The 17989-nt window shown below is 43.1% G+C and overlaps 2 protein-coding genes across 2 annotated transcripts; one reads left to right on the top strand and one right to left on the bottom strand.

Moving 5' to 3' along the window:
• Nucleotides 1–568: 568 nt before the first annotated feature.
• On the bottom strand, nt 569–6013 carry LOC109466391 (cyanophycinase-like). Its single transcript, XM_019764104.1, has 8 exons — nt 6008–6013; nt 5115–5237; nt 4492–4727; nt 3597–3721; nt 2960–3098; nt 1926–2070; nt 1303–1437; nt 569–808 (listed from the first exon to the last, which is right to left on the bottom strand). Exons 1-8 carry the CDS (start codon nt 6011–6013, stop codon nt 569–571), a joined length of 1149 nt encoding a protein of 382 aa, XP_019619663.1.
• Nucleotides 6014–6064: 51 nt separating this feature from the next.
• Nucleotides 6065–10691, top strand: LOC109466397 (fatty acid hydroxylase domain-containing protein 2-like). Its single transcript, XM_019764110.1, has 7 exons — nt 6065–6230; nt 6862–6958; nt 7487–7611; nt 7965–8167; nt 8686–8834; nt 9609–9732; nt 10541–10691. Exons 1-7 carry the CDS (start codon nt 6090–6092, stop codon nt 10689–10691), a joined length of 990 nt encoding a protein of 329 aa, XP_019619669.1. The 5' UTR covers nt 6065–6089.
• Nucleotides 10692–17989: the final 7298 nt, after the last annotated feature.

Genomic DNA, 17989 nt, shown 5'->3' with positions numbered 1-17989 from the left:
TGCACAGCAGAGAAAGAAGTCGACAAACACTAGGACTAGGAAGAAAACTTGATTGACCACACATCGTTCAGCCACGGAAGCGGCGTCGTAAGGATGAATCCTGACCGTCATGCCTTTGTAAGAGATGACGTAATTTCCGGTTGTTGTTGAATTTCCGCCCGCGGCCTCCGCTCCCAGTACGTCCTTAGACATCACAACCTGGTATTTCAATCGAAATGAAAATAAAGAGCGATTACATCCAAATTCTTTGCCTAGAAAATCCATGTTTCTTTCAATGCGATAGCCTGACTGTAAGGTTTGAACCACTCACACCAGGAAGGTCCCCTACTCTTCTCGAAATCTATAAAGTGCGGTGGGTTCTTTAACGTGCGTGGGGTGTGGCTCTCCCCAAACACGGGACCTATCCTATCCGTCCCTAACCGAAGTGAGGAAAGTCGTATTAAGTGCCTTTCCCAAGGGCACAAGATGGGCAGGATGTTGATATGGGTGGAATTCGAACCCGGGACCTCTTGGTCCTGAGTCGAACACGCTACCGGTTACGACACATGACACCACGCCATCTATCTATCTACACAGTTACAAAAAAAAGAGTTTTAAACAACCTTACCTGAAACTGTGGGTTGTTTTCGAACGTCCTCCCGTAAGCAGTTTTATCAAGTCGGGAGTCAAACAGGCTGGTTGCGACGCGCTGCCATTCCCGACTAAGTCGCAAGGGGGCGTGCGGGCTGCCGAAGATGTTGTGAGAACTGGCGGCGCGATCAAAGCGCTCGTTTCCCGAGAGGCCTTGCTTCCAGGGGGCAAAGGTCACCTATGACAGAGTAGTGTTACCAGTCACGTGACGTTGTCCGCCATCTTAGATGGTTGAAAATTCATTATTTTTTGTTTCGAGTACATACAGATGTATTTAACTGACTATTTTATGTTTAACCAACGATAATGAACAAAGGCAAATGTATATTTTTAAAGCAGTACCAAACAAGACTGGGATGAAAGGAAGACATATTTGATATTATACTTTTAGCAATGTGATCATAAAGAGAACTTTATTGACACAACAAAAGTACAGCGACTTTTTTTCACGTCTAAAACTAGTCATACAAACAGACACTTTGGTACAAAAGAATTAACTTAGTATACGTACAAGACTATAAGACTATATAGATTAATCTACATGTACTACTTGTTCTAAGGTCAGTATCATACATGTCTAGTTGTAGCATACTCTCACACACTTCAGTTTAAAAGCTAAAATGTCTAGTTGTAGCATACTATCACACAGTTCAGTCTAAAAGCGCCCCCTACCTGTTTCGTTGCAAAGTCCACCCGATCGTCCTCTGTCAGGTAGCTGGTGACGACATCCGTGACGTCAAAGTCACGTGACGTAGAGACGGCGGCAGAGCTGATGTCCACCATCATAACCCCACCTGTACCAACTACCTGTAATACAGCAAAAATTCGCTAGAGGGCGCTTAAACTTAGGAGGATTGCATTGCACTAAGGTAATGGCATTTCAGCACCAAGGACATGTACAGCAGAGCTGATGTCCACCATCATGACTCCACCGGTGCCAACCACCTGTAAATACAACAAAATCCGCTAGACGGCGGTTTAGCTTAGGATTACGCTAGGTGATGGTATTTCAGCGCCAAGGACATACACCATACAGAGGGCTACATCTACTGAGAAACATTTTGTCTCACCTAAAACAAGCTAACTACTGTGAACTCCGGATCCGCAAAACAGTTGTATCTAATAGTATTCTTAAATAGCTGAAGCTTAGCTTTTCATAGAGAAGTTGACTACTATTTTACGTAACCATTTCTACATATGTGCATGTCCTAAAATGCGACCAATGTATTAGCCAAAAACAATAATTACTAAACATCATATATGGCGTTTGAATGGCTTCAACTTCAACTTCTTACCGTCCCTATGGCACTGTCCGGTTCCGTGTCCCAGGTCAGGTGCAGGGCCGTGTTCTCGTCCACCCCGACTCCAAGTGTCGCACCGTTCGGCTCGTCCCTGGTATCCGCTAGCAGCCGGATCAGCCGCCCTTCCCGCCCTTTCTCACTGGTAGTAAATCCATTGAAAACAAAGTTCTTTATCATTACCATCGTTTTAAGAGCAGATGTTTTGATGACCGTCTGTCATAGAACTTGTAAGCATTACTGTAGACGTGAGAGTAGATGTTAGCTAGATATGTAGTACTGAAGAGTTTGCCATGCATTTTACCCGTTAAAGATTGACTTGACTTGTAATGTTCATCAGGGTACACTGAAGCTAGGTGTTATTGGTTTCTTTTATGAAATTTATTACCTTTTATGAAATTGATTTGATTTATTGAAATTGTAACAATACAATACACGTGGGACAAAGGCAGCTGTTGCTGGTGTTGTGTCCCACACATAGAAACAAATACAGGACCTCTTGGTTCCGAGCCGAGCACTCTACCGTTACGCCACACGACCCCACCAACACAAATTTCATCATCATCATCAGTAGACCGTACTGGTCGGGGTCATACTACCCCTTACGAGGTGACATACCCGTTCGTTAGCTTAATACAAGACGGGGTTCGCCAGAATTCAATTTGGGTGATTTGAAGTGAATCGCCAACTCCATACAATAGTGTTTGCCATCACACACCGGGGCATGCCCCTACTCTTTTTCGAAAGGTGTGGCGGGTTCTTAAACGTGCGTGGGGTGTGCTTATTTGTGTCCTGACCTGAAATGCACGTCCACGACAAACCCCGGCGCGAAAACGGGGGCCGCCGCTCCTGTTGTACGCCACCTCATCCGGGGTATTAAGGGCAACAAAATGTCTTTTTTTTTCCAAATCAGGCAAAAATCAATGCGCTGATGTCATCCGTAAGAATTACTTTCTGTGGCTCAAGTTGGAAAAGCTTGAGTGTGCCGTCGCCATGTCTTGTGATATAGATGTTGTAACAGAAAAACTGACCTGAAATGAACGTCCACTACGAACCCCGGAGCGAGACCCAATCCGCCGCTTCTGTTGTACGCCACCTCATCCGGGGTATTAGGGTTGTAGGAGTCGCTGGTGCCGTGCGCAAGCGCGTTGTAGCTCAAACCAACAAATACTGGAGAAAAAAAGGAAAAGAAAAACATATAAATAATGGAATATACTTCCTAGAAAATTTTTCCTAAACGGAAGCATCCCTGTCTTCGAATCACGTATTTATACCCTGACTGTTATGCATGTATTTTTTACCATGTGTGTTTAAAAAATGTGTCTATACATTGATTACGACTTTAGATGACATGAACTGTCTGTATCTTAGTAATATTAATCAATCGTCAAAAAGGGCTTATTGATCAATCATGAACATTGCAGCTGAAGGCTGAATTGCGTTCATAGATGTGCACTTTTAAAAACGTTCACGGCTACTCAGTCTTAAAATGGAGTTGCGACAGTTGAATTGCTTCTTACATTATTTTCATTTTATATATTTCGTCTGACCCTTACCTCTTCCATCCTGACCTCAATGAAAAGTTGCTGGCAGGCCAACTGAGCTGTCATGAATTTAGAATGGTTAAAAACAAACAAACAAACAAACAAACAAAACAAGCAAGCAAACCTATCATGACGGCTGAGCTCTGACACGCGGCCCCGGCACTTGTACCCGACACCACCGCGCCTGCCTCAAACTTTGCCCGGATGGCGGCCAGGGCGGGAGACTCCTGCCGATCAGCAAGGTAGAAACTGTACGTAGAGTAAGAAAGTGTCTACTTCAGGCTAATCTCCAAGCAGATTTTTCGTTGGTTACAACTATCGGTATCAAATTGACTAGGCAGTATCCATTATTAGTCAGACAGGGCGGCGAAGGACCCTCTCTGAATGGCTAGTTCTATTAAAACGTAACACTTTTGCTGCCAGACATCTGCTTTGAGATTGCTAGTTCTAACTGTAACGCCGTTGCCTCAAGATATCTGCTTGGAGATTATCAATTGCTAGGTTTTAGCAAGGAGGTTAAATCTCCTTGGTTCTTGCTAGGAAAACACCGTATCTATATCTAGTTGTTCTGCAAGAAACGTGTTATCTTCCTCTTGCGACATGACAACGCATTGCATGCATGATGACTGACGGATGTCCAGTTGTTGACTGAAGTCTACTTACCGAACAAACGCTAACCGCAAACATAGAGCAGTGTAATCTTTGATCTGGTATACCATTAAAACTATATACCGAACGAAAGTTGGCACAATCTGGTAAGTATATATTTTCTGTCAAGCTTTTTGAAAATGTCATCGGGAAACTGTTATTTTTTTCTAGCCTAGGAGCCATCAGTTTTTGTACTTTTGTGCTTTTGGGGTAGCGATTGCAAGGGGTGAATATATTTAAAACAGATGGCACCCAGGCTTAGTCAGCGACAATGCATGCCTTAGAGTTTAATTCATATCAAACCTAACGTTAAATGCCTTATTTTCATTGATGATGATACATGGAAAAAAAGTAAAAACTGTGCTTTGTACGATTCTATGACGTGAATCTGATCTCCACCCCCGAAGAAGAATCCCGTCATGCCATTGATGAGGGCGACCACTTCCGGGTCACTGTTGTTTTCCTTCCGGTAGATGTCGACCGGTATCCATGTTGCCTCGGCCGCCCCGTACCGCCCTTGGAACATGTCCTTGTAGTACCGAGCGGAGTTCTCCGGGTCTAGGTTGGCGGCTGTCACTAGACCAATCTTGGCATTGCCCCGGCCACCCTGTGAGATATGTCCACAAGAAGTACCGCTGATAAAGTGATATGTCAACATTTGCACTAGTTTTTTTTTAAATATTCAACATTTCATGACCAAACATGGCGACGACACACTCAAGTTATATCAACTTAGTTTATGCCGCCACCAACACAGAGTACAAATACAGGACAGGACAATACTCATTTTCACTTGAGTTAAGTGAGGAAAGTCGTGTAAATGCCTTTACCAAGGGCAAGATCGGTGGCATGTCAGGACTCGAACCCGGGACCTCTTGGTTCTGAGTCGAGCCCTCTGCCGCTACGCCACACGACCCCACTATACCAAAGCAACGCCACAGTACAACGTTAAATACTGTTACACCCACCCGCGCCGTACACCAAACACACCTACCGCCAGCTCCACTATAAGATTGTACACCTCGGCGTTGTCTTCCTGTAAGTTTCCTCCAACCAACACCAGGTTCTTCTGTGCTCCATACACACACGCTACTGCACATGCTAACAAAACTTGTGACTTCAACACATGGAACATTTCATACACTGTAATTGTGCACTGTTCGTTCAAAGCTCTGGTCTGTTTACTGCGTCCAGGGACTTGTGTGCGATCGAAGAAAGCAAATATGCTTCCATGATAGATAGAGAAGAGAAGGGCGGTTACCAACAGTATTTGAATATAGCTGGCAATTAAATGAGGCTATTTTAGTGAGTTCGTGTCTTCAGTACAACACTCACTAAAGAAACACACTCAAACATACACATACATACACTGGTATATATGCATATCTACTACACATTCATAGTACACACACATTTACAGTTCAAACATTACAAATTCAAACCACAAAAATGCATAAACATAAACAACGCAAACAGGTCAGCCGGGTCAAAGTACAAACAGTTCTAAAACACCGCTGAACAAAGTCCGTGCAGGCTGATATAACCTACGGCTACGCAGCAGAAAATTCAAACGTTCTACTCCGAAATTCTCTAGTGTATATGATCAGCAAGGAGTCACCCTACTCAGCAATCTACATAAACTTGGGTAGGTTCTATCTTTGATGTACATAACATGTCTGAACAATTCTTATGCAACATTTTACTTAGAGGATCACCCGATTTACACCCAGATACAAACTGTAACATTTTGACAATCACCCAAACTCACGTTATTGATACTAAACGGTTTGTATTAGATTAACCCCTACATAGCCTACAAAACATGTTCTTCCTTACCATTTATTGATGGTGGTGAGTTTAAAATTAGCTATAGCAAGAGTACCTCACCCCCATGTCTTGCGTTGTCCATGTTGAATTGTAAAAACAAAAATTCTCTAGTTACACAATAGACACGCTCCCAGACACCGACATGGGCTTCTCCACGTCTCTTCCCCGGCCTGTGGCAGCCTTGTACCCGCCCGTCCTACTAAGCCTGGTGCTAGGCTACTGGGTGTCTCTCACACCTGCCGTGGAAAGCTACCTGCGTACGAACGTTCAGCCGATTCTTCAGGTAAACATCTGTATCTGTTTCATCTTGAAAGTTCATCTGTGTTGGTAGCTACATGTTTTAAGTTGAAACTTTAGGTGAGAGAACTTCTTTGTGTTGGATGTAGAGCTTTCTACTAGTCACTCTGGTCTTCCTCAGTAGGCTGACCCAGTGAGGCTACTAAGGAAGACCGGAGTGACTGGTCGAAAGCTCTAGGTGGGAGAACGTCTTTGTGTTGGATCTAAAGTTATAAGTTTAAACTATATACCATGTTTGCAACTACAAAACGTTTATACTTAAGTGCCAGCGAAAGTCAGTGTCGTTTTATTGTATTTTGTAAGCCTAGAAAGAAACACATGACATATGTACGTACCCATATAGGGTGTTGAATCATTAATGGGTTGTTTGCCTCAGAATCCGCACCAACGTAACTTAAGCTCCTTTTTCTGGATGCACACTGCTTCTGGTACGATGTGGCTCCCCGAAATCCTTATGTGCAAACATTTTGAGTCATTGTTAAAAAATAAGATAATAACGGAATCATAAAGATCACAAGAGTGCTATGTGAATGAAACAGGAATCTTTTTATTGCCCCCCCCCCTCCCATCTTATCCTAACGTGACCTATTTTTTGTTGTTATTGTTTGACGCAACAGGATACTTCAGTATGGCGGTCATCCGGTCGCTTCCTGCAGACACAGTGGGAGTGGGTATATGAATCCTTCCGCGATGAGTATCAACTTGCCACCGTCGGTAAGTGCACACACACACACACACACACACACACACACACACACACACACACACACACACACAGAGAGAAACACACTCACACACACACACACACACACACACACACACACACACACACACACACACACACACACACACACACACACACACACAAACACACTCACACACACACTCACACGCATGCACACACACACACACACACACACACACACACACACTCACACACACTCACACGCATGCACACACACACACACACACACACTCACACACACACTCACACACACACTCACACACAACTCAATGAAACTGAAAAAAATTTAGATCTCCATAAGGCTAAGCTAAGCAATACGAATGTTCTATGATATCATAAAGGTTCATCTGTGTTGGTAGATTGTTTAAAGCTAACTAATGATAATGCCCCTACTGTACTTGGTGACAGCGAGTTTCACCCTGCGATAGTTCTAGGAAAGAATGACTTCTTTGTTTTGTATCTAAAGATCTAAACAATGTTCTCTGACGTCGTGACAGGAACGGCTCTGGTCATCAGCGTGTGCCTGTTGGTGATGACGTCACTGTACACGTACATGGACCTGACGGGTCGCCCGGCTGTACTGGTCCGCTACAAGATACAGCCTAACGTCAACCCGCCGCCTGTGAGTCATAATGATTTAATAGGCTCATCGGTTGCTATGGATTCTTGTGCCATGGGGAAAGGCACTTTGCACGACTTTCCTCACTTCACTCAGGTGAAAATGAGTACCTAGCTTTGGTTACGGCCGTCACTCGAATAGGACGTTAAATGGAGGTCCCGTGTTTGGGAGAGCAACACCCCACACACTTTAAAGAACCCGCCACACTTATCGAAAAGAGTAGGGGACCTTCTCGATTTGAGTGGTTTGAATCTTACAGTCTGGTCTCAGGTTTGACATCTTGAAGAGGTGATAGTCACCTGTTATGTCAATCCTTCCACAAATGTAGTAAACCTTCATAATTAAATAAATTCCAGGTGAACGCCGCCCTGTTCGCCAAGGTAGGACTGCACCTGATTCCCAACACGCTCCTGACGCTAGCGGGGATCTACCTGCTCCAACCCGTGATGTTATGGAGGGGGATGGAGTTCAGCAAGGAACTCCCGTCTCTATGGCGACTGCTGCTGGACTTTCCTGTCTGTGTGCTTATGCAGGAGATAGGCTTCTACTATGGACATAGGTAAGGCTCGTTGGTGATGGTTAGACATCAAGGTAATACGAAACACAAAGAAATAGTTACTCCAGCAACTAGATATGATTTTGGAAACGGTCAGACGTTTCAGGTAGTATCCAGTACCTTTCATCAGAGACACTAGAGAGTTTTCAGGTTTGTTAGCACGAACTGTTGATTATATGCAAATAAGGGAAGACAAGTTTAGGTACGGCTTGGTTTTAGAAAAGAAAAAAGTCATTTTGCAGATTTAAACATTTTGCATGGTAGTGCTTATATTCTGAGGCCTACATGTACGTTTGATTCCTTGTATCTACATAGGGGCTGTGGTAATTATGATCAACATTGATGAAAAAATTAATATCATTGAACTATATATTATATATATATATATATACAGAGAGAGAGAGAGAGAGAGAGAGAATTGCTCGAGTAACTGTTTTCTGGTGAATGTCACATATTGTACTTTGGCATACATTGTACCATGTGCAATTATGGTGCAATAAAGTTTCTCTATGTTTCCACAGGCTGGTGCACATTCCATACCTGTACAAACGCATCCACAAGCAGCATCACGAGTTCACAGCGCCCATGAGCGTGGTCGCCCCGTACAGCCATCCCTTAGAGCACGTCACCACTGGTGTTCTCCCACTGTTCACTGGACCAATTCTCTCCGGTAATTTTAATCTCCAAGCAGATCCAAGGATGAAAGTCCATCTGTGTTGGTAGTTACATGTTTAAAGTTAAAACTTTTGGTCCAACACAAAAAATTCTCACCTAGAGCTTTCGACCAGTCACTCTGGTCTTCCTCAGTAGCCTGACCCAGTGAGGCTTGTTACGTGGTTTCTTTGAAGTGTGACGTCAACACTGGGTCAAAGGTATCTAGTAGGTGATGTCGACCCCCGTCGCGGTTCAATGTAGGGTGATGGGCCCTGATGTATGTGGCTTCCTTCACCCCTCTCAAGAAATAGTCTTGTTCAGTGTCTAAAATCCTTACAGTGTCAAATGAAACAAAATGTCCGGGTGACTATGTGGTGGTGGTAAAAGACAGTATCAAATTGGCCAGGCAAAATCCATTTGCCTGAGAGGGTACCTTTGGGTGGCAAGTTTGATACGCTCTTTTGCCACTCTAGGATCTGCTTGCATGGAGATTACGGTGAGCCCACTTCCACTGGATCAGTATGTAGGCCACAGCAAGTAAATTTTATGGATAAAATCCTCCGCAGACTCCATATCTAATGCGATAGGGCGAACAAAAATAATGTGGGCTAAAAAAACAAGATTCCTACAATTTAAAATTTTGACATCATCAACCTTGTTAAACAAGAAATGATACACATATGGTGCTAAGTTTACTGCCAACTATTACAAGCGCCAAAAAAAATTGCCGTTAGAAGTCGAATGACACCCAAGTTAGATCTGATTGTCTGATTTCCCAAAATGCCTGCAGGGTGTCACGTGGCCACGATGTGGGTGTGGCTGGCATACCTGATGTACGAGACCACCACAGACCACTCCGGCTATCACATGCCGCTCGCCAGGTCACCGGAGTTTCACGATTTCCATCACGCCAAGTGAGTACCACGTTTAAAGTCAAGAATTTTGGTCCAACACAAAAAATTCTGTCACCTAGAGCTTTCGACCAGTCACTCTGGTCTTCCTCAGTAGACTGACACAGGGAAGCTTGTCACGTGGCTTCTTTGAAGTGTGACGTCAACACTGGGTCAAAGGTATCTGGTAGACGATGTCGACCCCCGTCGCGGTTCAATGAGTGATACATTTAGCATGTTTCTTTAAATAGAACCAAATGTCCCTCTAAAGAGAACCCAGTAATATTTATAATGTATGAGACGACCACAGACCACTCCGGCTATCACATGCCGCTCGTCAGGTCACCGGAGTTTCACGATTTTCACCACGCCAAGTAAGTACCATAACTCTTAATACTAGTCCCAAACAGGACATGGCATGTTTAATAAATGTTTTTCTCGACTTTCGATTTTTTTTTGTAGTGGTGTGAAAAAACCCCCTAGACCAGATTGAAAATTAACTTTTCTCCTTTTCAACACTTTTCTGTTTTAAGCTTACTCTTTCCAAGTTGTACGTGTGTCCTCACCTGCAAATTCCATAGTCTCTCTACTCATGTATTTAAAAGTACTTTGTATATATTCTAATTTTCTAGATTCTATTGATTTTTCCTTATTACCTCATTTTAATCTTTGTCTTTCTCTTTAGATTTCCGGGAAGCAAATGATAATAAAGTTTATTGCATCAAAAAATTATGATTATCATTGTTCTGTGTTTAAAGCCGTGCTGCGGAACTGATAATGATGATGCGTTTAAATATAGCTGTAGATTTGAATACGTTCGAATCTGTTGCAGGTTCAATTGCAACTACGGTACAACAGGTTTGCTGGACTGGCTACATGGAACGGATTCCGCCTTCCGGCAGAGCACCGCCTGGAAGCGTCACCGCATCCTGTTTGGTATCACTCCGCTCTCCGCATCCATCCTGGATACAAAGAAGAAATAAAAAAAAAATTATAACGTAAACTTTGCGAATTACGGTCAACAGCAACTGCTTGATATACAGTAGCCTGCGCTCCTCAATATCTCGCTGTCAGTGACTCAGTTTTGGGTCTTCTTGTATCCAGAACCGTGTTTTATGAAGAACCATGCTCGTGCACCGTTCTGGATAGTCCAAGCGTATCCAGAACCGTGCCTGATTCTAAAATCCCGAACCCATGAAGGCATAATGTAATCTTCTTCAGGATACAATTGGCCTCTGTGCTGGAAGCTTGCGATCTTTCACATGTTAGTAATCCAGAAGACTAGATGCCAATATGAAACTGTAGTCTTGATGAAAGTATCATAAGATCTCAACATTCCTAATGTATTTACCTATTTGCACAATGTGTGTATTGTCTGTTCCAATTGCAATATACAATTGTATTAAATGTGTCATATTGTTTTGAGCGTGGTCATGTAAGGCAATGTAATTAATTATTTATCTACAATACATTAAAAAGTGACGTTCACTACATGGAGTATTGAAAAACGTCCGACATTTTAATGCGCATGCATGTGCACAGCTTGCTGAGTAACGTCCGAGATACCGTATTGTTGTAGCTACACTCTAACCAGATCTTTGGCGCTACAGAAACAACCAAATGGTTACAGCTTTGCCGATTCGATGCTGTCTTTGCAGCCACCGAAACATCTGCTTGGAGATTAGTCTAAGCGGCGTTACACAAGAAAACTCCCCGACCGACTAGCCTCCTGTGCAGGCTCCGGGGCGGGTGGGAATTTTGATACAGCGTTTTGAAGAGTTTTTAACGCCATCCTACAACCGGCCGCCGAGAGAAGGTTCATTCCTTGTAGGATGGCATACTGTGATATACACGTGACGGATGAATTTCTTCACAATATTCGTACTGTTAAAACTTACATGTGACTACTACTCTGGTTATTTCAGTGTTATGGGTGTGTTGTCTTATTTGTAATTTTTGTCTTCTGAAAATATATCTTATAATCGACATGGTGGGGGCTTTGAAAACTTAGAATCAAGCTGAGGTATGGGAAACTGCAGATCAGGTTAAACCTGGTAGAGGTCGTCATGGCAGCATTTGACAGTTATCCTGAATGCACTAACATCGCTCTGGAGCAGGCTTACCGATTTTCTGTATAATTTGGGGGAAATAAATGTCATCTTCTTACCAACTGTTTTGCACGTTTTTAATGGAGAAATAAATAAACTGGTACAAAAATAACATCTGGTTTTAGGGGTGTTCTTCTGATTGACTTAATTATATTTAGGTTTGCAGAAGGAAAACATTGTTTTTGGTGTTTATTTTCTTCCTCTTATGCAAACAAATAAGGTCAATGCCATAGACCAGACGTCCGTCATGGTAACTGGCTGTAGAAACACTGGGTGGTATTGGGTTACATTATGTAGCTGGGCAGAGCTGGAGGGGCCGCTCAACATATATTATGGATGTGTTTGAGTAGCAATAAGCATAGAACTAGTTTGTTAGGCAGGACTCAGTGAAGATTACCATCATACATTTGCCTTGCAAAATGTAATACCTTTCTAGTTTGTCATGGAAATGGTTTTGTGGTCTTAGTCCCTCCTGTCACCTTCCTTGGTACTGAACCTACATAATGTCAACCCACATAATAGAGGCAAGTGGCCGGCTGCCACCAAGCTGCAGTATTGCTAAGCAAGCACATCTAACCCTCGGAAGTCTGGGAACAACAGACGATAAACCGCATAGTGAGTGAGTGAGTGTTAGGTCCCCCTGCCGCCTTCAATGGAACTTCACCAGTATATCCGGTTTTCGCGTCTCGTTTTCGTTTGCTCCTGACCGTGTAGCCAATCGTTTGAAGCGGCGGAAATTGCGCATGAGCGGAGGTGTGACTGAGCGCCGCGTAGACGCGAGATGGCAAGAAGAATGGGATGTGTCCGACCGAGGCAAGCACATCGGTAGAACGTACTGCACTTGCGCGGAAGTAGTCATGTATTGTACATAGCACTTTGACAGAACGTCTCATATAAGGTCGTATTCGCGCATATATAAGGTTAACATCCCGTCTGTAGTTTACAAATGTTATGTAGGAAAAGATATCGCCTGCATCAACCAAAATTCTGATGCAACATTGACCAAACACCCAAAGAAAACCGTGAAGAATTATTATATATAATAGTTTTTCGCAGGAGCAGTACGTTCTGCAGACGTGCTAGTACGTCCTGGCCAACTTTTTCCACTATCTTACCGAATTCTAGGATCTCTACCCCCGCATACGTAGGAAATCCTGGTAGAGGCTGGCACTACACCGTACCAGCAGCTTTCGTTTTCCATTGACCGTGTAGCCAATCGTTTGAAGCGGCGGAAATTGCGCATGAGCGGGGGTGTGACAGAGCGCCGAGTAGACGCGAGATGGCAAGAAGGATGGGACCTGTCTGACCGAGGCAAACACATCGGTAGAACGTACTGCACCTGCGCGGAAGTAGTAATATCTTGTGCATAGCACTTTGACAGAACGTCTCATATAAGGTCGTATTCGCGCACATAAGGTTAACGTCCCGTCTGTGGTTTCCAAATGTTATGTAGGAAAAGATATCATCTGCATCAGGCAAAATTCTGTTGCAACGATGACCAAACACCCAACGAAAACCGTGAAGAATTATAGTTTTTCGCAGGCAGTACGTTCTGCAGACGTGCTAGTACGTCCTGGCCAACTATTTCCACTATCTTACCGAATTCTAGGATCTCTACCCCCGCATACGTAGGAAATCCTGGTAGAGGCTGGCACTACACCAGCAGCTTTCGTTTTCCATTGCCCGTGTAGCCAATCGTTTGAAGCGGCGGAAATTGCGCATGAGCGGAGGCGTGACTGATCGCCGTGTAGACGGCAAGAAGAATGGGGCCCAAGCACATCGATAGAACGTACTGCACCTGCGCGGAAGTAGTAATATCTTGTGCATAGCACTTTGGCAGAACGTCTCATATAAGGTCGTATTCGCGCACATAAGGTTAACGTCCCGTCTGTAGTTTCCAAATGTTGTGTTGGAAAAGATATCGTCTGCATCAGGCAAAATTCTGTTGCAACGTTGACCAAACATCCAACAAAATCATAGTTTTTTGCTGGCACAGTATGTTCTGCGGACGTGCTAGTACGTCCGGTTTTCGTGTCTTATTTTCGTTTGCCATTGACCGTGTAGCCAATCGTTTGAAGCGGCGGAAATTGCGCATGGGCGGATGCGTGACAGAGCGCCGTGTAGTCGCGAGATGGCAAGAAGAATGGGATGTGTCCGACCGAGGCAAACACATCGGCAGAACGTACTGCACCTGCGCGGAAGTAGTCATGTATTGTACATAGCACTGACAGAACGTCTCATATAAGGTCGTATTCGAGTATATAAGGTTAACATCCCGTCTGTAGTTTCCAAATGTTATGTAGGAAAAGATATCGCCTGCATCAGGCAAAATTCTGATGCAAAGGTGACCAAAAATCCAACAAAAACCATAAAAGAATCAGGAAGCACATCGGAAGAACGTACTGCACCTGCGCGAACGTAGTAAAGTACTGTGCATAGCACTTTGACAGAACGTCTCATATAAGGTCGTATTCGCGCACATAAGGTTAACATCCCGTCTGTAGTTTCCAAATGTTATGTAAGAAAAGATATCGTCTGCATCAGGCAAAATTCTGTTGCAACGTTGACCAAACATCCAACAAAATCATAGTTTTTCGCTGGCACAGTATGTTCTGCGGACGTGCTAGTACGTCCGGTTTTCGTGTCTCGTTTTCGTTTGCCATTGCCCGTGTAGCCAATCGTTTGAAGCGGCGGAAATTACGCATGAGCGGAGGTGTGACAGAGCGCCGTGAAGACGCGAGATGGCAAGAAGAATGGGGTCTGTCCGACCGAGTCGACCGGTGACCCGCGTTCACAGACGATGTCACAAAAGGATTGCGGAGGAGCCTTTCTGTCGGGACGATTTCCTCTTACTGAAGACAGGGATGTGCAGCAGGATTTTGCACATAAGATGCGGAAACAGGAGGTCGTGGGATTAATTTTCAGTTTCAGCAGATGCATGCTCTACGAGATTTAAAAACATGGAAAGTTATGGTCGTGGAACTAATGTTCAGTTTTAGTTGTTGATCTGGGCTAGCATACTCTTTGAGATAAAAAAAATGGATGTACAGCAGGATTTTGCACATAAGACACGGAAACAGGAGGTCGTGGAATTAATTTTCAGTTGTTAATCGGAGTTGCATGCTCTACGAGCTATAAAAATGGAAAGTCGTGGTCGTAGAGTTAATTTTCAGTTTAAGTTGTTGATCGGAGTAGTAGCATGCTCTGCAATATGAAAAAAGATGGAAAGTTTTGCTGATGTATCAGAGGGTTTTGGATATAAGATATGAAAACTTGAGGTCGTGGAGTTAATTTTCAGTTTCAGTTGTTGATCGGAGTTACATGCTCTAAAAGATACCAAAAAAATGGAAAGATTTACTGATGTACCAAGAAAAGCCGTTAGAATTTCAAAATGCACAGGAAAGCTAATACATTGAACGTTTTCCTATTCAGGTCCTTTGACTTGATTGATTTGATTTCAGGTACTTTGATATAAGATTTGTAAGGTACTCCACTTCCGTTAGTAGGCAAATCAGAAGTTGATTTTCTGTTCAAAAAGTCAAGGAGAAACGCAAACCAGACATTGTGATCGGTTATGCCATTCATCATTTTTTCATCATTATCATGACAGTCTTTAATAATGCCATAAATTCCATCTCTAAAGTGTTTATGTATATCGATATGTTTAGTATGTCCTGAATCGGTGCTTAGACTATGAGTCAGACATCTCAGACAAGTTTTTGAGGACAGCCAACACGCAACAAATCGTGCCTTGGTGCCCAGAGAATGAGGTCTACCCAGCTATTCATCACTTTACTTTTGAGAAAACATAGATTATGTCCTACTTTCTCTCGGCCGGTTTAAAACGAACGATGTCTATGTCCACGTAGGCGCCAAAGGTAGCTTCAGGAATAGAATGATAGCTTCCCATTCCAAGACGTGAATATCCCGATTCAGGAAAACGTATTTAATCATTATCATGATAGTCTTAATGCCATAAATTCGTCTTTGTTCTGCACAGTGTTTATGTATATTGTTTAGTATGTCCTAAAAGAGGGCCAAGACATCTCAGGGAAGTTGGGGTATTTGAGGACAGCCAACACGCCAAAAAAACCGTGCCTTAAAGCCCAGAGAATGAGGTCTACCCTGCTATTCTTCACTTTACTTTTGAGAAAACATAGATCATTTCCTGCTTTCTCTCGGTCGGTTTAAAACGCCCGATTCAGGAAAACGTATTTAATCATTATCATGACAGTCTTAATGCCATAAATTCGTCTTTCTTTTACACAATGTTTATGCATATTGTTTAGTATGTCCTAAAAGAGTGCCAAGACATCTCAGGGAAGTTGGGCTATTTAAGGACAGCCAACACGCGAAAAAAATCGCGCCTTGATGCCCAGAGAATGAGGTCTACCCAGCTATTCATCACTTTACTTTTGAGAAAACATAGATGATGTCCTACTTTCTCTCGGCCGGTTTAAAACGAACGATGTCTAGGTCCACGTAGGCGCCAATTTGTAGCTTCAGGAATAGAGTGATAGCTTCCCATTCCAAGACTTGAATCGCCCGATTCGGGAAAAACGTATCAGTTAATACGTGTCCACAGTCAAGTCGCCTTCAGAATGGCTTTTTGTAAAGCAAACGACGCTTACTCCTTTGGGAAAGGGTTATCTTTAGAAGCACAGTACACAGTAGACGGACTTTTGTGTAGCTTACGCTGGATTCCGACTGTAACCCGTCGATGCTAACGTCCCCCACTGTAAGTGACTTGCATGATGTTTTTTCTTGTAAAGGGGCTTCTTATCCGCTCGATAGCAAATTCATGGCGCCAGGCATGAGCCATGCTATACTTCAACCTGCCAACCGTAGCTGGCTAGCGACACTTTTTGGCTTCCATGCCAATGACCATAGAAGTTTCTTTTTATTCAGCATACAGTAAACAAAATTAGGGTGCAGGACAAAGTGACGACGGGCTCAAGTTAGGTAACTTATGTTAGCGCCGCCACTTATACGAATAAAGCTAATATTACTAAACAATGCAAAACACTAACCAAGAATACATGTAAAAGAAAAGCACAAACAGTCGAATTGATGAAGCGAGAGTCCACATTCCCCACCCAAAAGATGAAAAGGACACAAATAGAATTAAAAACGTTTTGTTGCTAAAATGTAATTTTGGGCGGTTGACATAATGTTACAGTTAACTCGAAAAGACGTTTTCTCATACGTAAGCTTTTATAGATGCCCTGAATTTAGACACACGTTGTAAACAGTTTGCAAAAAAAAACGATCTATTTGTATACATAATGTCATCTGGTAAAATACTGCACAACAAAAACTCAGTCACTGACGAAAGCTAGTGGATACTAGCTGAAACGTCTGACCGTTTCCAAAATCATATCCAGTTGCTTGAGTAAATGTTTTTTTTCTCTCTATGTAAATTTGTTCATACATGTTTCAAAAAGAGAGAAGAGATCCTGTAGTTAGACCCTGTAGATAGAGAAATAGCACACGAATTGCTTCTTCTATTCTTGTTACCAAGTTATTTAACTTAAGTGCATTTGGCCCGTGTAGGGCGTGAACATGCAATAAAGTTCATTGTCATTGTCTACAGCAAACATCAAGAAGTTTGACTGGAGCATACCAAGAAATTTTCTAGCCAGGCAAAGTGCCAATCTCAATTTCGTGTACACTCAGGCTTGTATTCGTCTAAACCAGGCAAGCCAACATCGGGAAGAATTGAAGAACTGGCTGACCTAACACGATCAGAGCACTTACACTAGCCTGCCGCCTTGCTGAAGGGTTCAGCACTTCACATGATGGATCCATTAGGACCCGCCAGTCTTGATATCTTAAGGGAGGACGTGGACAGGTTTTCTCTTTGAAAAATGTGGTGATAAATAAGATTTATTACATCTGCATATCAATATGTTATCAGTCCTCATGTAGACAAGCTAAAATGGCAGTGCCGATTTATACTGACGGTGCACTACATTATTTGACGTCTGACTGTTTTTGGGTAATATTTTTGTGCTTGTTGCATATTAAAATGGCCTTATGCATAGTCTATTACAGTACATGTAAGACAAGTTTGTTCCTAAGGCACTTGGTGAAGTACGAGTTAATGTATGCCAGTACTTTCTCGGCTCAACCTCACAACCCCCTAATTCCGCCAGCGCATTGCATTTGTCGTC

Source organism: Branchiostoma belcheri, unplaced genomic scaffold (genome assembly GCF_001625305.1).
Source record: "Branchiostoma belcheri isolate BF01 breed outbred unplaced genomic scaffold, Haploidv18h27 scaffold165, whole genome shotgun sequence".
In the NCBI taxonomy this organism is placed as follows: domain Eukaryota; kingdom Metazoa; phylum Chordata; class Leptocardii; order Amphioxiformes; family Branchiostomatidae; genus Branchiostoma; species Branchiostoma belcheri.
The sequence above is the reverse complement of the archived record's forward strand: the minus strand, read 5'-3'. Positions and strand labels throughout refer to the sequence as shown.

Excerpts from the sequence above, each read along its gene's own strand:
- LOC109466391 (XM_019764104.1), bottom strand. Across the intron at positions 3,722-4,491 it reads CAGATTCACGTCATAGAATC|TTTCTACCTTGCTGATCGGC; the intron begins GTACAAAGCACA and ends CTCTACGTACAG. Across the intron at positions 2,071-2,959 it reads GTAGTGGACGTTCATTTCAG|TGAGAAAGGGCGGGAAGGGC; the intron begins GTCAGTTTTTCT and ends ATTTACTACCAG.
- LOC109466397 (XM_019764110.1), top strand. The coding sequence starts at position 6,090 with ATGGGCTTCTCCACGTCTCTTCCCCGGCCTGTGGCAGCCTTGTACCCG. Across the intron at positions 6,231-6,861 it reads ACGTTCAGCCGATTCTTCAG|GATACTTCAGTATGGCGGTC; the intron begins GTAAACATCTGT and ends TTGACGCAACAG. Across the intron at positions 6,959-7,486 it reads GTATCAACTTGCCACCGTCG|GAACGGCTCTGGTCATCAGC; the intron begins GTAAGTGCACAC and ends ACGTCGTGACAG.